General features: G+C 35.9%; 1 protein-coding gene and 1 long non-coding RNA gene across 2 annotated transcripts; one reads left to right on the forward strand and one right to left on the reverse strand.

Annotated features, from left to right (window-relative positions):
* Positions 1-16,898: 16,898 nt before the first annotated feature.
* On the forward strand, positions 16,899-18,257 carry LOC142635705 (uncharacterized). Its single transcript, XM_075809825.1, has 3 exons — positions 16,899-16,964; positions 17,058-18,065; positions 18,156-18,257. Exons 1-3 carry the CDS (start codon positions 16,899-16,901, stop codon positions 18,255-18,257), a joined length of 1,176 nt encoding a protein of 391 aa, XP_075665940.1.
* A 1,270-nt stretch (positions 18,258-19,527) lies between these two features.
* On the reverse strand, positions 19,528-21,402 carry LOC142637058 (uncharacterized). Its single transcript, XR_012844515.1, has 3 exons — positions 21,278-21,402; positions 20,361-20,750; positions 19,528-20,032 (listed from the first exon to the last, which is right to left on the reverse strand). It is a non-coding gene; the product is annotated as an uncharacterized LOC142637058 (long non-coding RNA).
* Between the last annotated feature and the right edge of the window lie 1,286 nt (positions 21,403-22,688).

Here is a 22,688-nt window from a genome sequence, read left to right on the forward strand (position 1 = left end):
TGATATGGTGCATGACATTGGTGGCTTGACTAATGGTTGCTTTGTGTGTGGGCTTGGTGGCTTGAGTGCAAGGCAGTGTTGGGCTACTGTCATGATGATATGCTGTGCAAGGCATTGGGCTAATTGGTGCTGGCAGAATGCATGGACTTATGTGAGTGGCCTGATGGAAGTTACTTGGTGTGCTGCATATGGACATGTTGTGTGGGCTGTGATGCTAATGAGAAGGGCTTGAGCAAGGGGTCAAGCCTTCTAAAACGTGCTGGAATAAAGGTGTGTGGGCTGCTAGAGCATGGGCAAAAGCCCCATGATGATATGCTGAGACATGGGCTGGCATGTGCAGAGTGTGCAACAGCAGTTATTAGCAGTTACCAAGCAGTTCCTAGCTTTCTAAATGTTCAAACTTACTGAGTAAGGGCTAGAAACGTGGAGAGTAGGCCAAGACAGCATCAGTTGAAGGTGTCCTAAGTCAGACCACATGTGGTAGCAAGTCCTGGATAAGGGGGCAGTTAGTAATAAGAATAAGGGAGAGAGTTCTACCTTTCAACCAAGCAAAGAACAGCCCAAGCTTAATGCTGGTTGCTTCATTTGCAATGGCCCTCATTGTGCAAGAGACTGTCCAAAGCGCGAGAAGCTTAATGCCATGGTTGCTGAAGATGTTGGTGGGCAGTCCGATGAAGAAGTTCCCAGTAGAGTGAACCCTGTGCAATTGCTGAATGCACTACATGCAGGAGGTACTTTTAGGAGTTTGTCTTATGTTCAAGTGGAGATAAATGAGAATAGGGCTGAGGGTATGCTTGATTTTGGTGCTACCCATAATTTTGTTGCTAATTGGATGGTCCAACGGTTTGGTCTAAAAGTGAGCAAGTGTCCAAGTAAGATCAATGCAGTAAACTCAGAGGCAAAACCTGTGTTGGGAATTGCTTATGGAGTGAATTTTAAGGTTGGCGAGTGGACAAGAAAGGTGAATTTCCTAGTCATGGAGTTAGATGACTTTGATGTAATTCTGGGTGATGAGTTCCTAGTGGCTGCTAAGGTTGCCTTACTGCCATTCATTGGAGTACTGTTAATCCTTGATGAGAAGCAGCCATGCTATGTTCCTGTTAGGCATGGGGTAGGAACAAGACTAGCATGGGGTAGGAACCAGACTAGCAAGGGGAAGGAACCAATGGTTTCAGCAATGCAGGTTGAGCATGGGCTGAAGAAGGGTGAGATGACTTACTTGGCTACATTGATTGAGATGAAGTAGGACAAGTATGTCAAAGTTCTAGATGTTGTAGCTGGACTGTTAGGGGAGTTTACTAATGTGATGCCTCCAAAATTGACTAAGACCCTTCCACCAAGGCATGTTGTTGATTATAGAATTGAGTTGGTTCCGGGATCAAAGCCTCCTCTAAAGGCCTCATATAGAATGTCCCCAATGGAGTTAGTTGAGATGAGAAAGCAGTTGATGGAACTACTAGATGTAGGCTACATTTAGCCCTCCAAGGCTCCTTATGGTGCTCCTATTCTGTTCCAAAAGAAGCAAGATGGCTCATTGCGAATGTGTATGGACTATAGAGCCTTAAACAAAGTGACTGTGGAGAACAAGTATCCAATCCCTTTGATTCAAGACTTTTTTGAAAGATTGAGCAAAGCCATTTACTTCACAAAGCTGGACTAGAGATCAAGCTATTAGTAAGTGAGGATTGCTGAAGGGGATGAGCCTAAGACTACTTATGTGACTCGGTATGGTTCTTATGAGTTTTTAGTTATGCCTTTTGGTTTAACAAATGCCCTTGATACATTCTGTAATTTGATGAATGATGTCTTCTATGAGTATGTGGATTGCTTTGTTGTGGTTTACTTAGATGACATAGTGATATATAATGAATCCTTGGAGGATCATTTAGAACACCTTAGGAAGATGCTGTCCAAATTGAGGGAACATCAATTGTATGTCAAGAAAGAGAAGTGTGAGTTTGCCCAACAAGAGATTTTGTTTCTAGGGCATAAGGTTAGCAAAGGTCTAGTTATGATGGATGAGAGGAAGGTGCAGGCTATCCACAATTGGTCTCCACCAAGTAAGGTTGCTGAGTTGTGGTATTTCCTTGGATTGACTAACTATTACAGAAAGTTCATTCAAGGGTATTCCAAGAAGGTGATGCATGTCAAAAAATGGGTGTGGATAGATGCATGTCAAGAAACTTTTGAGAAGTTAAAGGTTGCTGTATCGAGCGAGCCTGTGCTGCGTCTGGCAGAATTTAGGTTGCCATTTGAAGTCCATACTGATGCTTCTAACAAAGCAATTGGTGGTGTGCTGGTACAAAAGAAACATCATGTTGCCTATGAGAGCAGGAAGTTGAATGAGGTAGAACAAAAATGTTCAGCTCATGAAAATGAGATGATTGCAGTGGTGCATTGTTTGCTAGCATGGCGTGTGTATCTGCTAGGGCCTAAGTTCATGGTGATGACTAACAATATGGGTAATACTTTATTTAACACACAAAAGAAGCTGTCATCTAAGCAAGCTAGGTGGCAGTAGTTGCTGCAAGACTATGATTTTGTGTGGGAGCACAGACTATGATTTTGTGTGGGAGTACAAACAAGGCGAGCATAATGAAGTAGCATATGCATCTAGCCACAAATAGGTGTAAGAATATGTGGCTCCCTTGATTAGAGTGGAGTCAGATTTTATGGACAAGATCAAGGAAAGTGCTAAGCTTGATGCTACCTATCAAAAGCTGGTGCAGGATATGACTGCAGGCCTTGTGAGGCGTTATTGGCTTGATGATGGGTTTCTGTAAGCCAAGGGTGGCAAGCTATTTGTTCAAAGTGGGAGATACGTAGGGAGTTGCTGAAGGAAACTCATGATCCACAATGGGCAGGACATCCAGGTAAGGATAAAATGTATGCATTACTGTCCTGTTCTTATTATTGGCCTAAAATGGAGTTGGACATTGAGTTGTATGTGAAGGCTTGTCTAGTTTGCTGACAAGGCAAGGGCTTAACTCAAAAGGAAGCAGGTTTGCTACAACCTCTTCCTATACCATAAAATTCATGGGCTTTGGTTTCAATGGATTTCATTACTAGTTTGCCAAAAGTTAAGGGATGGGTTCAATATTCGTAGTGGTTGATCGATTCTCAAAGTATGCTACTTTTATGGCTCCACCAAGTACATGTACATGTATCAAAAGTAGTAAAGAATATTGCGTGTTGTGTGTGAAAACATCGCAAGATTGCATAAGTGTCTTTATGTTATGACGATTTGAGATATGAGAAAATCATTTTAACTCACGCACAATCATAACTACTTGATGGAGACTATCACATTTGAGGTACATCCTATAACTCTCACATCTCTAAGAATACACGCTTGCAACAATGTTTTAAAGCATTTTGATTTATATGCTTTAATTTTCTTTGCATATTTTTATTTAATTAAGCATATCATGCATGAGTATATAAGAGAGAGAAAAGAAATACCTAATTATGTTAAGTTTTTTGACATTGCACTTTTGCTATGCCGAAGCATACAAATGTCATTTCATGATTGGCGGGCAACAGTAGTGAGATGATTATTTATACATTTCTCTTCGGATTTTCTAGACATTTCCATCAAAAAGAGGGATACGAGTGTTAAGTACAAGAGATAACTTAATCTTACTCATCACAAACAAGAGCCATAAAGCTCACTTGCTTAGTTATGCATAGAGATGCTCATTTAAGCTACAAAAGATGCAAAATTTATAAAACTTTGTTTCGTTGGTCATTTAAGGTACACAAGTACCAATGTACACAAACACACACTGTTTTTGTATTTTTTGACTTTTTCAATTTTTTTTTAATTTTTATTAAGGAAAACAAAATAAAAACAAAACTGAAAAACAACCAAACAAAAACATGTCAAATAAAGCAATGTATAAAAACTAGGTTGTCTCAAATTAAGAAAGCAAAACACACAAGTAATACAAACATAAAAAAAAGAGGGAGAGGGAAAAAGTGACTAAATCACTTAGAGCCCTTTTCCTCCCATATCTTGGAAGAACCTTTCCTTTAAGCAAAACCTTGAATCGGCAGTGAAGTAGAAGAATTGAAACCGTTTAAGTTCGAAAGGAACATGAGGGCTTTAAGGAGATCTCCAAGAGGAACAAGAGATGATGAAAGTCGATTCTCGTTTCTCAATGAAATCATATTGTTGCTTTGTTGAGTGGCTAACCACTTATAGCAATTGGGTCGAGTATGTCTAGCTGCGCCACAGTGATGACAGAAATGCTGTTTCTTCTCTTTAGACTTTTGAGCATTACTCTTCTTAGCCCTAGGGTTTTTGGTTTCTTTCTTAGCAAGCTTAGGGGGTGCTCCTAAGATAGATTTACCCTTGTCTATATTCTCACTAGTTATCATAGTTTTAGCATCATTATTCTCAAAATCAATATTGTTAATAGGAGGAACAAAAATAGTAGTACTAGAAGAAGCAATATTAGAAGAAGAAAAATCATACCCTAAACCGGTTCGATTTGAGGTAGATTTTTGCATGCTGAGCATCTCATCAAGCTTTGCACTTGAGGTTCTCTTCAATTGAGCTCTCACTTGGAACAGTTCCGCCTCAAGCTTCTTGGTTTTCTTAGCCAAGAAATTGTTTTCAAACCTCAGATGCTGCTTTCCTAAGATGCTGCTTTCACACATGTTAAAATCAATGGACTTCAATTCTGGTAGTTTTCCTTTTGACAATAGCATCTTCGTCCATTTCTCACTCATGTGACCAAGTCTGCGGTGCCATAGGCTTGTATCAGTACTTGCTTCAACAATTGCAACTGTGTTTCTTGGACTTGAGGTCATATAGAGAGTACCAGTCTTCTTTCCATGAGCCAATACTCTAACTCCCTTTGTAACCGTCCAAGTAACACCAGCAAATAGTATGGCATGCCCTTCATCATTAAGTTGTCCAACAGAAATGAGATTCCTCCTTAGGTCAGGAATATGTCGAACCTTCTTTAGTAACCAAACAGACTCATTAGGCAACAATATCCGGATGTCTCCCATTCCCACAACATCCAAGATTGAACCATTAGCCAAATACACCTTACTAAAATCACCTGTAACATAATTCTGTATGATTTCTTGGTGTGGAGTGGTATGAAATGAAGCTCCTAAGTCCAGAACCCAATCATCAAGTGGACTGTCTACTACAAGAAGTAATGCATCCTGTACCTCTTCTATTACAGTATTAGCAAAGTCATCTTCATTCTTCTTCTTAGGATTTTTTCATTGCCTCCTAAAGTGACTTGTTTTCCCACAATTCTAGCATTGTACTTGTTGGTCTGATTTAGATTTACTTCTGTTCTGGTTAGAATTTCTGGATTTTGATTTGCCCCGGTTTGAGTTTTTATCATTACCTCTGCCTCTTGTCTCAAGGTTTAGGGCAGAACTAGATCCTGAGGTTTTATTTGCATCTCTTCTGCGAACCTCCTCCGCCAGAATTAAATCCCGTATGTCGTTGTACTTCAGCTTTTCTTTTCCTATAGAATTACTTATTGCCATCCTCATTGCCTCCTAACTGTTTGGCAAAGAAGCTAAAACGATTAGTGCACGGATCTCATCATCAAAATCAATTTCTATAGACGACAATTGATTTGTGATAGTGTTAAATTCATTCAAATGTTGTGCTACTAATGTGTTCTCTACCATCTTCAGATTGAACAGTTTCTTCATCAGATGCACCTTGTTGTTTGCTAACGGCTTTTCATACATACCAGACAAAGCCTTCATCAGATCTACAGTGGTCTTCTCCTTCACAACATTGTTTGCAATAGACTTAGACAACGTTAATCTGATAACTCCCAGTACCTGCCTGTTAAGAAGAGCCCATTCCTCATTCTTCATAGTTGCAGGTTTTGTCCCCAAAAGAGGTAGATGTTATTTCCTCCCATAGAGATAATCTTCAATCTGCATCCTCCAATACGCGAAGTCTGTGCCATCGAACTTTTCTATTCCAGACTCCTTTCTTGCTTCCTCTGCCATTGCTCCCAGTCAAACCTAACCCTAGGCTTTGATACCAGTTGTAGGGAATTTTCATGAATTCCTAAACCTGTGAGAAACAAAATATTGAGAAAAGCACAAGTTAAAGAAAAATAATCACACGCACAAGACAATATTTACATGATTTGGCAATTTGCCTACGTCCACAGAGTTGCAGGAATTTCACTATTATCAGGGAAAAAAAAATACAAAGTGCGGCTACAGTTTTTTTCTCTCTCAAAACCGACTACAAAAAACCCTAATCACAAAAACTGCGTTTTCTACATTCTGCATACAGGATTCACAATAGGCTACCAAATGGGCCAAATTTTTTTTCCCAGGGGCGTTGCCCTCAGACCCCTAAGAGGCTTGTCCATGAGCACTCCGGCTTGGGCCTATTGGCCCAAGCCTCCACTCCATGGACTAAGCCTCAAAAAATCTCTCATTAAAAACCACGTAACATTATTCAAGTTGGATCGAGTTGTCAACCGAATTAACACACAACTAGGCTCCACAAAAGCCCGACAGGATTTACACTGGCAGTGAAGGCATTTAGGATTCCGACATCTTCATTTTCAAAATCATCCTCAGGTTCGGTGTCGCTCAAGGTTGTAGCAAGTGCCTTACTTTTCTCAATGGACTTGAGATAGGCAGGGCACTTTTGTTTCATGTGACCAAAACCTTGACACTTGAAACACTTGGGTTTAGCAGGAACAGTGTACTTACCGCCATCCCTAGCATCCTTTTTCCCTTTGTCTTGGCTTTTAAACTGAGAAGAATTTGATTGCCTACGGTCCTTGTTGAAGCCCTTTGCATTGGCATTCTTCATGAATTTCTTAAACTGCCAGATGATGTAAGACTTCATTTTAGAATCTTCATCATTGAAAGACTTATCAGTGTCACTGCTCTTGGCCTTTAGTGCCATGCTCTTGCTTGACTTCCCGAGCCTAGACAAACCCAATTCAGAGGTCTGTAGATTTCCAACAAGCTCTATCAAAGGAATCTTGTCAATATCCTTTGATTTCTCAAAGGTGGTGATCTTGACATGAAATCTCTTGGGCAGAGATCTGAGCACCTTTCTCACAATCTTGGGTTCGGGAATAGTTTCCTCAAGATTGAAGGCTGAATTCACTATGCCCTTAAGCCTGGCATAGAACTTATCAAATGACTCATCCTTCTTCATCTTGATTTTTTCGAAACTAGTAGTGAGCCTTTGAAGTTTCAAATCCTTGGTAGCCTTGGTTCCTTCATAGGTTTTCTGGAGAATGGTCCATGCCTCCTTTGCAGTTTCAGTGGAGAATATCTTCTTAAACCCCTCATTTGTGATCGCACTGAATAAGGCATTCAATGCCCTGCTGTTGAATTTTGATGCCTTGATCTTTGCATCATCCCAGTTCGCCGGCGCTTCCTTTGGCTTAGTCCAGCCTATCTCCACAGCTTGCCACACCTTCTCATCTAAGGACTGCAAAAAAGCTCTCATGCGTACTTTCCAATATGCATAGTTAGTTCCATCAAATAAAGGAGGTACAATAAGTGACTGTCCTATATCCATGACAAACATGGGTCAATGGATCTCAAAGCAAATATTAAAATCTAATCAAAGTGTGGTTGCTCTAATATCACTTGATAGGCCAAAAATGTATTGGCCTCTTGTGATAAATTAACCAATTAATTAGCCAAGTGAATTAATTAGGTTCAATTACATGCAATGAGTGTTTTATCACAAACAAATCACCAAATAATTGAATATGCAGTAGAAATTAAATGACACGGTAATTTGTTTACGAATGGGGAAAACCTATACGGCAAAAATTCCAATGGGTGATTTTATAGTCACCACTCCTAAGAATCCACTATTATCAAAACAAGTGGTTACAAGTAAATGAATCTCAGTTCCTTATACCAACTTACAGGTGAACCCTTACCCCAATATCTAATTGGACTTGTTCTGTAGTGACAATCTCTCCTTGTATTGCATGGCTCCTAGGATATGACTAACAAAAAGATGCGTGAATCCTAGTACGCGACTTGATCACCAACTTGAGAAGGATGTTAACTGCAAAGTTCATCAGTTCATCGCACGATGAAGATCATGAAGTTGCTTGGTCACAAAACCCTATAGTGTACAAACACAACAACTTCTTCAAGAACTAGGGCAAACTAGGTTTCTAATCACACTTATAGAATTATGATCTTGTGCAATTGTGCTCTTGACTGTGTAACCTGATATGACTCTTAAAATAATTCTTATATATGTTTAGGGTTGTGAGAAAAGAAAACCCAGACACATACTCACGGATTAGATGAAAAACAATTCTGAAAAACTGAGTTTCATAAACCTCGATAGATAGCCGTCTATCGAGCTAGCTGTCAAGGCACGGGTTTCAGTAGTTTTTAAACCTCGATAGATACTAGCTGTCGAGATTTGAAATCCAGCACTTCTTCACTTGATTCTTAGACAGACTTGCATGGCTTTAATACTTGAACTTGAAACCTTGTTTCTTGAAGCATTAAACACATCCTAGATCTAGCCAATTACAAGTAAAGTGCGTTTTGTTAAAAGATTAGCCAATACATAAAATGTTGACATATGTTCCTAACATCAAATCATGTATGTCCTAACAAATTTGAATATTAAAGAAATATAATTGTACACGGAAATGTGTACTAATATATGGTAAAAGCCAATGGTGGAAATTCGGCAATTCCTCTTAATAATGTTCTCCCTCATATTTAGTGGGGCAAAAGAGAAAGAGAAAGAGAAAGAGAGAGAATTAAAAGCAAAGAAAATGTGTTACGCGATAGCGTTGTCCTTTCCAAGTCAAAGAAGGTGGTTTATTGGGAAGGCTCTAACTCGCCATCTTTCTCGCTTATGTTTGCTTCTCCTTCACAAATTGATGATATAATCAGTTTGAAAATTTGGGTGGTTCTCTTTGAATGCAAATGGAAGAAGATCGTCTTTGTTCAATTAAAAATTCCACGTCTGAGCAAACAGTTTCCTTACCTTAGGCTTTTGCCTTTTGCTGATGCAATCATTGTGCAATATAAAAACATTCCCCACAAAATAAATTAGCTTTCTTTTCGAAACAGAACCAAAATTATCTAAGATTGACTTCTATTTTATCTTAGAAATGAAGGAAAAGGAAAGAAAAGAAAGTTCACTTGGATATTCTCCACCATTAAAAGGCCAACGTGGGTTTATGAAGTTAAAGCTTCAGCTTAATCATTGGATGCAATTGACAAACTTTTTGTACGTAGTTGGTCCACAAAGAAAACAAACAAAAAGAAAATGCATACACACACACACCAAGGTTTATGTACCGAATTGGTTGACTTAATATATTTCAAATCATCCAAATTTTCTGTGTCTTCATCTCCTTGCCAGATTTTTTACTTACTATATTGTTCACACAAAAATGAGGCCGACCGTATATTATCATATAATGTAATCTTCAACAATTTGGTTGGTGCAAACCCTACCACAACCTTGCTTCGATGTTATCTGCTAAACCAATCAGCTGTTGACACATGAGAATTATTTCTTTATTTTAAAGTTTATTCCATGACACGTGTCACACAAAGGGAAAAAAAAAAAATTGAGACGGAGAGAAATTGGGGTATCATTACGACCCCACTAAAACAAAACTATTATGGCATGCATGTTATGGTAGATATATATTGAGTCTTTCAAACAGCTAATTATGTGGATGGTGGAGATAGAAAGAGTGTTAAATTTACTCTATCCAGATGCCATTGTTCGTTGGATAATGGGAAGCTATATAATTTGTATAATCAAGAAGTAATTATGAAAAAGTGGGTACAATATGAAAAATGGTAATGTACCATCACAATCATCCACCAAAACAGAAATTTGTCTCTTTAAAGTTTGTTTATCATATCTTGCTGAATAGATTGAAAACTGGGATTTCTAATTCGAAATGATTGTATTCCTTGTTAGGTGTATCTAGTTAGGATCGGGAGGGGAAGGAAATCATGAATATTATACTAGTTTTCTTTGATTCCTTGTGAGTTACAGTTGTAGTCTTTCCATCTCACACACATCTTGTAACTACAGGGAGCAATTCATTGCGGATTACACCAAGATGCTAATAAGATGATACCATAATGGCTTTGAACTAGGCTTGGGGTTATAATATTAAAATAGCTGTTATGTACTTATGTTAGCTTGTTACCGTTCATAAATTCATTAAGCACGAAGTTTGACTAAGTTATGTCTAGATTCATATGAAAGAGTACATTCATTAATCACTTACATAACTATTATTTTAATACATCCCCTCACATATGAACTCAAATTCTTAATAAATGGGTACAACAATCGGGGAAAAAAAGAGAGGTTATGAAGTGGGTTCAAAATTGGGGTCTTAATTTTTCTTTTAATTGAAATAGGAGCTAAAGTGGAGATATCTAATTTAGAACCACTTGTTTTGATACAATAATTATCACCAATATCAAAATTTTAAGCTGTTAATAAATAATGAATTTAATTATTTAACAATTATTCTTACATAATTAATGTAAACTGGTTTGAAATATATATATATATATATATAAAGAAGAACATTCCTCTCATTATTAGTGTGAAGTTTGAACTCAATAATAATGACAATTAATGTTGAAACGAGAAGAGTTAGCATGGTCACACTTATTGAACTTTCCTCAAAGAGAAGTGTATATAATTATTTGTCCTAAATTTGCATTTTGTAACTTTTGTTAAGTACATCTTTCTATTTTCAATTTCTAGTTATAAAGGGCTATGTATATATATAAAAATAAATAAAATTTAACAGTTCATTGCCAGTTCATATAATTAGAATGTAGTAGTGTACACCCAACATAGTTTTTGCTTGAAGGGGAAACCAGCTAAGAGAATTATGAGAGCATGGAAGGGATAGGATGTGGTCAGGTCTTGCCCTGGACATGAAGTAACTTCAATAATGCTTGAGAAGAAGTGAAGAACACTAAGCTTGGCTCTTGCAAGTTTTAACTTTAACCCACCCAGAAAGTCCAAATTCTTAAATGGTAAAGTACAAAATAAGAAGATAATAGAATTTTCTGTCCTCCATGTTAAGAAAGCTTGAACCAGTCATAGCTTATCTACGCCAACACCAATAGCAGAGCCCAAAAAATCAGAGTGAATTAGTATACAACAGTATGTAGGACAAAGATACCAAGAATGTGACAAAATTCCAATGCATAGCGAAAACGAAAGGGTATAAAGTGGGGTAGTTTTTGTTTGCTTGGGAGTTTTCACTTGATCTGTACTGATAAGAACGTTGTTGTGTAGCACACAAACCGTTTGTTGGAAAAACCGTGTCTATGTATTCACCCTTAGAACTTGAATCTTATGCATTGCATCAATTATATACCCTTAATGATTATCTCAACTTTCTCTAGCCATTAATGTGGCCAAGCCATTAGACATGGACTTAACTTGCATACAGCATAACTTCTTGTAATGTCATGTGCAGTTCTTTGTCGATTTTGAGAAGCAATTTGAGCGTGCTTTCTCGAATTAAAAGGTTCTAAAGGTGTCAATATGCTCTTTGAGCATGTGCTGCAGGAAGGTATCCCCTGCTCACAAGTATATGCTGTCACATGGGCTTTATTTTTGTAGCCTAGCCATGGCCCATGGATCACATTGTTGGCGATAAATACGCATCTAACAGTGGGCTGACAGCCCAACTTCATTCCATTCTTATGTGTATTTCTTGTCCATGGGTTTGACTTGGGCATAGATATGGGTTCCTGAATCAATTAGGATGGTTTGTTATTGTGACCTATTTTTATTGGTTTTTTTTTTGTTTTAAAACAAATTGGGTAAAAATATAATTGTGTTTAGAAAATGTAATTATATTTAGAAAAATGTGAAAATTTAAAAATTTATATGTAAAAAAGTAATTAAAATAAGTTAAAAAAAATTATAGAAAACGCTAAAAATTTACCCCAAGCCAAGCACAAATAAAAAGAACCACCCAAAGTTTTGAAATATACCAAACAAGAGGGTTTGATTGGGACTAGATCTTGCCACATTCTTTAAGGCTGGCTTGAAATTATGAAAATTCGGCCCAAGCCCAAATCCCAGTAATCGTCAAAAACTTTGGCCCAAACTAAAAAGAAAAGAAAAGAAAAGAAAAAGAAAAGTGTGTTGACAAATGTATACCCTTCAAGACAGGACAAAATTATATAGGGGACAGATAATAAGGCCATCCATTCAAGCACCTTGAGTAATGTTAAATCTATGTTTTTATTGGTTTTATTCTGTAACAAATCTTATGTATTCAATTCTCTCATTTTTATGTATTTTATGAGCATTATTGTATTTAGGGTAGAATGTACTTAAGCTTGATCAAGCCTTAGTCAAAGCTGCATTATGCATCCTACCTGCAACATGCATAGCTTGTGAGTGACATGTGGTAGCCAAAGCTGGGAGCTTTGTTAAAACGCTAATCGCGACCTTCTCAAGACCTAGCTAGATTACGGTCAGTATGTAGACAGAACCTCTTGATCTGTTATGTTCTGTTTTTCCAAATTTATCACATATGCCAAATAACATACTCTATGCATGTAGGACATGGAAAATAAGTGCGTGTTGAGCTTGTAAACCTTGTGAGAGTTCATATTGTTCATCCCAACCAACTCCACATTGTTGAGAGTGAGAGAGCCTTAGTCTTGACTCTTGAGCCAAAATTTCTACATATTCCCTCTTCTCCATTTCTATTACAAATGACATACTCTTGAGAGAAATTTGTAATCTTTATCTCCATTTCAAAAGAAACAAGTGTTATGCGTTGTTTGAAGGCGTGGAAACCATTAGAGCCTCAAAGTCCAAATCCTACAAGTTTGGTGACTTTTTGTTGGCAGCTCAATGGTGGTGCTCCCAAGGAGCTATTAGAAGAAAGGTTTTGGTTGAAGTTGGTTGCTAGTTGGAGTTCTCTAGACGGTGGTGTCGATGGAGAGGTTTTTCCACCCAAGTGCTTAGGTTTTTCTCTTTGTAAACATGTCTTGGTGTTTATGTGTGGTTTGATTTATTTCCACATTTTCATATTGCTCTTTATATGCTTTACTCTAATGTTGTGTATGCATACATTATAAAATTTGGCTAATCACTTACATTTGGACTACTTGCTAGTTTAGGACTAAATGTGATTAAGCTGTAAAGTTTGATTTTGGGAGTCTAAATATTGTGTTAGGTTGTCAGTACTATTTTTCAAGTAGCATTACCTATATATAAAAATAACATGTAACCAAAAAATTAAAAGAACAAAAAGAAAAGAAAGAGAAATTGTGGTACAATTCTTTATGTGCAATACATTAAGTTCTCTAATTAAATTTGAATTAAATATAATTATCTTTTGAAAAGATGATACTGTTTGTATTTTAGTAGTCAATACAATTATGTGTTTGAATCTAATTGGAGATCTTAATATATTGCATTTAAGAATTTGAAATAAAGGGTAAAATACTACTTTAGTCTCTAATTTTTACCAAAAGTTTGTATTCATCCCTAAACTTTAAGAAATTCATTTTTCACCCTTAAACTATTGAAAAGTTTATTTTTTGTCCCTAAAGTATTGAAGATATTTTATTTATGTCCTTAAATTTTACCAAAAGGTTAGTTTTCATCCCTAAATTTTTGGAAAAAGTTCTATTTTCATCCCTATTTTTGTCTCTAAATTATGAAAAAACTCTTTAAAAGTTTAGGGATGAAAAAAGAAATTTTTTAAAGTTTAGGGACCAAAAACAAATTTGATAAATTTTAGGGACCAAAAAAGTATTTTACCCAAAAATAAATAACTTGTTAACATGTTTTTATAATATTTTTAAAAGTTGAATTCAAATTGTGTACAAAATCATAAAAAAAATCCCCATTTATAATGAATTCGTATGTACAAACCAATACTTCAAACCTTACAATTTCATTATTGTGCCACAACTGAAAATTTGAAACACTTAAGACCATAAGTGGAGTTTTGTTTGGTACAACAATGAAAAGTGTTCATTATCCTTTTCAATATCGAGTTCTTCCTTCTTTTCCCCCATATAGCACATGTTTGGTTGGGAGTTTTGTGGCCAATTAACAAAAATGGTGAGATGCTTTGATAGCATCTCATTCTCTCTAGGATTGCAAAATTTTTCTTGAGCAATTTGTTTGGCAATTTGTATTTGCCACTTGGTTATACGGTTGGTAATTTATTTTTAGTTTAGAGAGTATTTTTCCCTTGGTTATGAGGTTTGCTTTGTTTTGTTTGTGAGAGCCACTTTGTTTTGTGAATTAGTTTGTGAGAAGTTCTCTCTTGGCAAATGAACTTTTTTATTGGTCAATTTACTCCTTAAACTATTTAAAACTGCCAAATCAATGCTTCAGTTAGTTTCACATTAAAAGACTAACGGAATTAACACGTGAGACTCACGTGACTTTTAAAAACAAACCTTAATCTCAACTGAAAGAAGAGGGAAGAGAACAGGTCCGGAGGGTGAGAGCTCAGGTGATCAGTTCAGAGAGCTTTCCCCTGCCGTCTCGCCGCCCTTGTCCTGGCGGTGCCTTGGTGGTTCCGCAGCACCGTTCTATCTTGGTATGCCTTTTTTTTTTTTCCCGAGTTTAAATCCATCCCTGAGTTTAAATCCAAAATGAACTTTTTTTTTTTAATCTCCATGTACGAATTTCTATAATAGAAATTATTGGTTTGGTTTAATTTTTGGGTTGGGCCTCTGTGAGCTTGGTTTGGTGTTGTACCACCTGGTATGTTTGTTTTTTCCCTCTTACGAATTACTATTTAAATCCACATGGAACTTGTTTTCTATCTCCATGTGAGAATTTCTATAGTAAGAATTATTTGTTTGTTTTAATTTTTTGGTTGGATCTCTGTGAAATTCTTGTTTTTTTTTAATTATTTTTATTTTTTATCTCTATGTCGTTCACTTGGTGTTTGATTAAATATCTGAGAGACATAGCTACTGTTTTGATGATTTAAACAATGAAGGCTGCACGCATCAATGAAGATACAAATTGCAAATAATTTCAATAGTGAAAAGAAAATCTTACTTGGTCCTTCACCAAGCTTCTTGCCCATTTGAAAATCTTACTTGGTTCATCTCTTTCACGATTTTCAGCATGTCTTCTAGCACAGTGCTTAGTTCCCATGGTTCTGTACAATCATATTCCCTGTTTGTGGCTTTGCTGAGTGCACGAATACAGATTCCATTGCTAGCTTTCTTAACTTCAGCAATTGAGCCATTGACATGCCCATCTTATGTTCATTGCCTCTGTTAGTAAACATTGACACCTACATGTCCCTCCCATCTCTTATCACCATAGCAGCATAGAGGTGTTAATCTAGATGTGCAGCATCACAGTTAATTTTGAAAGAGCCAAGAGAGGTGCTTGCCAGTGAATTATCTGCCTATCACTGCTGGTTGTGTTCTGAGTTATGTTGATCTGAAACTGCTTCACGCTCATGGAATTTCTTGTCTAAAACAGCTAGCATGCTCAAATATTAGTTTGTTTTATATTTTTTTTGATGTGGAATTTCTGTTGATGTGCAAATTTATATATATATATATATATATATATTTTTTTTTTCCCACTATTCTCTCTCTCTCTCTCTCTCTCTCTCTCTCTCTATATATATATATATATATATATATATATATTCCCACTATTCTCTATATTGTTTTTGTTTTGTTTTGTTTAAATTTGTTTTCTCCAGCTCTTCTATTAATGTTCTTGTTAATTTTGTATTGTAGCCATGGATGAATGTCCACTGTCCCTCCCTGGAAATTCACCTTCAATGCCAAATGTACAAGCCCCTCAATCCCAATATGATTCTATTGATGTTGATGGCCAATCTGAAATTGTTAATGTTCCAATTGATGTGGAGGATGATGAGGATGACGAGGATTACAATTTGAGTGATTTTTCTGAATCTAATGATGATATAAATGAAGATTTTGGTATGGAGGATGATGGAATCAATAGAGCAATCGAGGGCAAGCAGCTTAAGGGAGTTTGGAATGGTGAAGGAGACTCCGATTATGGGGATAGCGATGAGTTAAGGAGTGCAGAAGGGTCATCTGTTGATGAAGGGAATTCAAGGCCTAGGTTCCCTGAGTTTAACCAGCGCATTGGCATGGAGAATATACAGCTAGTGAAGGATCAAAAATTTGCATCGCATGTAGTCTTCAAGGAGGCACTAAAGGAGTGGTGTATTAAAGAAAAACATGATTTTGAGTATAAGTACAATGATAAGTGGAGAGTGACAGCTGTATGTAAAAAAAATGTGGTTGGAAGATACATGCATCCCAAACACAAATGGGAGATGCCTTTCAAATCAAAAGTTTTAAGAGCATACATACGTGTGGCGAGGATCATAAGAATAGTAAGATTTTTTCAAGGTGGCTAGCCAATAAATATTTGCCATTCTTTAGAGATGATCATACTTGGATAGCAAATGCATTGAAGGGTGCAGTGTTTAGGGACCATGAAGTTCATGTGACTTTGGACCAATGTTATAATGCTAAGAGAATGGCCTTCAAGATGATACATGGTGCTGAGGAGAAGCAGTATGAGAGACTTTGGGACTATGCAGCTGCTATTAGGAAGTGGAATGTGGGTAGCACAATGAAGATACAAACTGCAAATGATGTGTTTGAGAGAATGTATGTTTGTCTTGATGCTTGCAAAAGGGGATTCTTAGCAGGTTGTAGGCCACTTATTGGGATAGATGGTTGTCATTTGAAGGGGACAACAGGGGGACAGTAGCTAGTTGCTATTGGGAAGGATGTGAATGATAATATCTTCCCAATCGCTTATGCTATCGTTGAAATTGAGAATAAAAGCTCTTGGACTTGGTTTCTACAATGTTTGTTGGATGACATCGGAAATGAGGATGAGAATGGATGGGTCTTTATCTCAGACCGACAGAAGGCAAGAAACAATTAATGTGCATGTGAATTATTTATTTATTTTTAAAAAATATCATGATCTATAACCTAGATATGAATTGAATTACTAATGTATATTTGTGTATTTTTTATGGCAGGGATTAGTAGAGACCTTTAAGGATTTGATGCCTAATGCAGAGCACAGATTTTGTGTTAGGCATTTACATGCAAATTTCAAGAAGGATTTTCCTGAGAAGGTACTCAAAGATGCAATGTGGAATGCAGCTAGGGCAGCAACAAAGAATTCTTTTGACTTCCACATGGATGAGTTGAAGAAGTTAGATGTGAAGGCATATGAGTGGCTTGTGAAGTTAGATGTGAGAACATGGAGTAGACATGCTTTCAATCCAAGAAGCAAGAGTGACACTGTAGTAAACAATATAGCAGAGTCTTTCAATGCTTGGATTTTAGAGGCTAGGGATAAACTAGTGTTGACAATGATGGAGATCATAAGAGTGATGTTGATGCAAAGGTTGCAAACCAAAAGAGATCATATGAGAAGGTATGAAGGGAGAGTTTGTCCAAGAATCTATAAGAAGCTTGAGAGGATAAAAAGCGAGGTTGGACATTGCATTTCTCGTTGGAATGGAGAGTCCAAATATGAGGTGGAGTATATTTATGGTGGAAGATATGTGGTCGACTTGAATGAGAGGACTTGTGGTTGTGGGAGATGGGGATTGAATGGAATCCCATGTTTTCATGCTGCTGCTGCAATAATTGAGCATGGAGAGCAACTTGAGACTTATGTAGACATTGCTTACACTAAAGAGACATTCCTAAGTTGTTACCAATGGATGGTAAGCCCACTTCCAAGCCATGAACAGTGGCCAAAAACTCCCTATAACCCAATCAAGCCCCCAAAATTTACAAAGAAAGCAGGTAAGCGTAAGAAGGTAAGAAAGAGGGAGGCAGGAGAACCTATTAATGCATTTAGGGTGAGCAAGAAAGGAACTGTCATGGAATGTGGGAATTGTTTCCAATGGGGCCATAATCAAAGAACTTGTAAAGCTCCTGATAACCCCAACAAGAAGGCTTATGAAAAGAAAAAGAAAGGGCAATCAAGACAATCATCTACATCTGGAGCTAAAGGGAGTAAAAAATTATTGGTAAATTTCAAGTACTACTTTGTTGAACTTTTCATCCAAATTTCAAGTACTACTTTGTTGAACTTTTCCAACCTTTTTGGCTTTTTACAGGGTACTCAGAAATCAAATATAGGTAACCAACAATCAAGTCAAAGTTGTACAAAGGACAATACTAGAGGAAGCAAGAAAGATAAGGGAAAGGCTAAGGCCTAGTGGTAGCAAGAAGATAGATAATGTTTTAGTTCAATATCTTGTTTAGTGATACGTGGCCTTTTAAAAATACTGATGGAACCGGTATACTTTTGTTTTTCAATATTGCTAGAAAAGTGTAATTGTTGATTCATTGAGTGTTATTTTTTGGCAAACAATATACTATTTGTAAACACTCATTTGATATTTCAATTCATGGCATATTGAGATCCTATTAAGAACTGATTGAGATCCTTAGAGTTATTGCATAAAGTTCAATCCATGGTAGATTGGGACATAATCATTCTACAGCCTTTCCTGCTAGTATTTTTTCTACCACACCCTAAATTAAATGGTTAGTTTCAATTAGTTCCTCCAAGAACCAACATCTGGAATGGACCAATATATATTGAATGAATTAAAGAATTACAAATGGAAATGTGGCAAGTGGACAATGCAGTTGTGCAATTTTATTGAAACATTCAAACTGGAGAAAAGCTTTTCAAGAGATCATAGGCCTTGGTGCTTAGAGACATTACTTCCATTGATACAAAGATTTGGTAGTGCACTAAATATTAAGATGGGAAAAGGGAGATGTGGTAAATTGCATCTTAACAAACATAGGACAATTTGAACTATAAAATCTAAGGATATTTGGCTCTAAAAAGCTCCAAAAGCTCTTTTTTAAAGGAAAATACAATCTAAGCATGATCACAGATAATTACTAAACTTGAGAAAATATACTGCCATTAATTTCATAAGTTGAACATTACATAGTTGTGAATATTTGTGTATTACATTACATCTAATTTTCATATATAGATACATTACATTACAAATCCTTTTTTTTTTTTCCAGTACTCCTACATATTTAGTCACTGCAAATAAAGATGACTTTCAATGTTAACACTTGGACCCCATACGAAAGGCTATCACAATCCCACTATTGATTTAAGAAACCACTAATAATCACCAAAGCCACTTAGGGATTCTCTAATGCATTGCAACTTCATTCTTCAGCCTTCAGTTAGTGTCTAATAGTCTAGTAATTACATTTTTTTTTCTTGTTGTTGCGAATTCAATGTCATGCCTCTCAAAGTAGTTACATACATTACATTCTTCAGTCTTCGATTTGATCACCTGAGATAGCTGCGTTCCCTGCAACAAACAGTTTTTAAAATCGTAAGAACCCTAGGTTACATAAACCAATAATTTTTTATATTACACTCTACTACAATTATATACTGGCAAATGCCAGGTTTGAATGAAATTTTAACACAACTCATTTATAAGCTATGTGCACCTAAACTGACCGTTACCCTTCATTAGAAAATGATTAATAAAACTGGACAGGAAAAGGTTATAGATAAGAGGTGTGTCACTGGCCACTCTCCCTGTAGGTTTGTATCATGAGAATTTAACCAAACCAACACAATTCTGATGCAAAGAACGCTGATTCAAATAGAATCAAAAACACAAAATGCAATTAAGCTAGACAAAGCTTTTTGTACCATAGAAGGAGTTAGACCTATGAAAAACATCCTGATGGCATTCCAGCATTCTTCTTCACAGATTTTTGGCAAACAGTGAAGCAAGATATCTGCAGCACAATGCAAGCATTCTTCCATTCAGGTACCAAGATGCCTTTATTAAAGAGGAAACTCAGCACTTTCAGAAATAGTACGGAGTTCCTGAACTGAATTTAAACCTCAGATATTTTTTTCACCAGCTCAGATTCTTTCCCCAAAATAACTTGAAGAGCTGAACACTTTCCAGTGATTGACTTGATCACCCATCTCCTGCAAATTGACAGTGTGCATAAGAACTCTGTATTATTACTTAAAGCCATAACAGATAGGCAGAAAAGAAAAAAATACTGTTAGAAAGGAATGTGAACAAAACTAAAAATTTTGGCCAGGTGAAAAATCAGATTAATAAACACAAAACCCTGTGTATCAACAAGGAGATAATTAAAGAACAAAAAGAAAGATTGGCCCCCTAAGTTCTGTTCATCAAGTTGATAATTTTATCTCTTAAGGCAAAACTAACCAACAGGAATGACATGTGAATATTGTGCTTTGTAGAAACGATACAAAACAATTAATTTACAGTTAAAAAATATGTTACCTATGACTCCACGCCCGATCACTTTTGGGTGAACATGAAATTCCAGGAGCATGACGCAGTTTCAGATCAACAGAACTCAGAACACAACCAGCAGTGATAGGCAGATAATTCACTGGCAAGCACCTCTCTTGGCTCTTTCAAAATTAACTGTGATGCTGCACATCTAGATTAACACCTCTGTGCTGCTATGGTGATAAGAGATGGGAGGGACATGTAGGTGTCAATGTTTACTAGCAGAGGCAATGAACATAAGATGGGCATGTCAATGGCTCAATTGCTGAAGTTAAGAAAGCTAGTAGTGGAATCTGCATTGGTGCACTCAGCAAAGCCACAAACAGGGAACATGATTGTATAGAACCATGGGAACTAAGCACTGTGCTAGAAGACATGCTGAAAATCGTGAAAGAGATGGACCAAGTAAGATTTTCAAATGGGCAAGAAGCTTGGTGAAGGACCAAGTAAGATTTTCTTTTCACTATTGAAATTATTTGCAATTTGTATCTTCATTGATGCGTGTAGCCTTCATTGTTCAAATCATCAAAGCAGTAGCTATGTCTCTCAGGCATTTAATCAAACACCAAGTGAACGACACATAGAGATAAAAAAAAAAAAAAAACAAGAATTTCACAGAGACCCAACCCAAAAATTAAAAAGAACAAATAATTCTTACTATAGAAATTCTCACATGGAGATAGAAAACAAATTCTATATGGATTTAAATAGTAATTCGTAAGAGGGGAAAAAAAAACATACTAGGTGGTACAACACCAAACCAAGCTCACAGAGACCCAACCCAAAAATTAAACCAAATCAATAATTTCTATTATAGAAATTCGTACATGGAGATTAAAAAAAAAAGATCATTGTGGATTTAAACTCAGGGAACGGATGAAGGAAAAAAAAAAAAAAAGACATACCAAGATAGAACAGTGCTGCGGAACCATCAAGGCATCGCCGGGACAAGGGCGGCGAGACGGCAGGGGAAAGCTCTCTGAACTGATCGCCCGAGCTCTCACTGCCGGACTTGTTCTCTTCCCTCTTCTTTCAGTTGGGTTTGGACTTTTGGGTGATTAAGGTTTGTTTTTAAAAGTCACATGAGTCTCACGTGTCTATTTTGTTAATGTTTTAGCTTAAGACTAACTGAAGCATTGATTTGACAGTTTTAAATAGTTTAAGGAGTAAATTGACCAATAAAAAAGTTTAGAGGGTCTTTTGGACGGTAATTAAAAGTTTAGGGGGTGTATGGGCATTTTCTCATTTATACTAACTAATAAAAAATAATTTAAGAAAACCAGTTAGTGCTTAAATTAATATTACATTAAGTTAAAATTTATCATAACTAAAATTATGGCGTTTTAGACTTTGTAATTAGAACACTTTTACTCTTTTGGCTAACTCTAAATCATGATCAACAAAAGTTATTTTAAGAAAGAGGCATACAAGGATGACGATGGATAATTTTAAACTCAAAAAATAGTTTAAAGCCTCAAGACACCAAAAAGTAAGCCTTAAATAATTTACACACCCAATATGAGTTTGCTTAATATTGCTTTTATTTTTATAAATTGCTTGAGAAACGCCAACTTCCTTGCTTATTTTTTATTCCTAATTTAAAAATTCTAAAAGGATTACAAATATATTAATTAAAAGTCTAGTTAATGGATGCATTTAGAAAATTTGTTAATAGATCATTTTAGGAAAGTTTTGATATCACTTTTATAGAAGATATAAAATGTTGTAAAAAATTTAATTTCTTTTTTCTTTTTCCTTAATTTTTTTATAAAATATTTCCTAAAATAACGCCCTTAGGGTATATGTTAAATTTTCCCTTAACTAAACAAGATATAATATATATATATATATATATATATATATATATATATATATATATATATATATATATATATATATATAACACTTAAAAAAACATCATGACAATAAACATAAACCTAAACATGAAAATAATTTAAAAAAAAAAAAAAATTTAAATCAACCAACATATGTTATTCTTAGTCAAATAGAAACATTATAAAATGTGGAAAGTTGAATGTCAACATTTGAATTTTTAAGGATATCATACCCTTTTCTCCATTTTTAATGTACAAATATATTTTTGACCATTTAAACAAGAGAAGTATAAGTTTTCGGGTTTCTAAGCTCTAAAAGAGTTTTGGTATTTAAAGATAATTTGACCATATTTTGGTGTGACATTTTTCACTAATTAGTAATTTCATTGATTATAATTATCATATTTATTCCAATAGTTTTTACTTTGTTAAACATCAAGTTTAAATTCAAAAACAAATTGTTTGCTACTCAATTGACGTG

The sequence above is a fragment of the Castanea sativa genome, chromosome 5, assembly GCF_040712315.1.
Source record: "Castanea sativa cultivar Marrone di Chiusa Pesio chromosome 5, ASM4071231v1".
Taxonomy (NCBI): domain Eukaryota; kingdom Viridiplantae; phylum Streptophyta; class Magnoliopsida; order Fagales; family Fagaceae; genus Castanea; species Castanea sativa.

What these genes read in the sequence shown, in the direction of transcription:
- LOC142635705 (XM_075809825.1), top strand. Translation starts at nt 16,899, where the DNA reads ATGAGGATGAGAATGGATGGGTCTTTATCTCAGACCGACAGAAGGCAA. An exon ending in AAGAAACAATTAATGTGCAT is followed by an intron (nt 16,965 to 17,057) that starts GTGAATTATTTA and finishes TTTTTATGGCAG; the next exon opens with GGATTAGTAGAGACCTTTAA. An exon ending in AAGGGAGTAAAAAATTATTG is followed by an intron (nt 18,066 to 18,155) that starts GTAAATTTCAAG and finishes GGCTTTTTACAG; the next exon opens with GGTACTCAGAAATCAAATAT.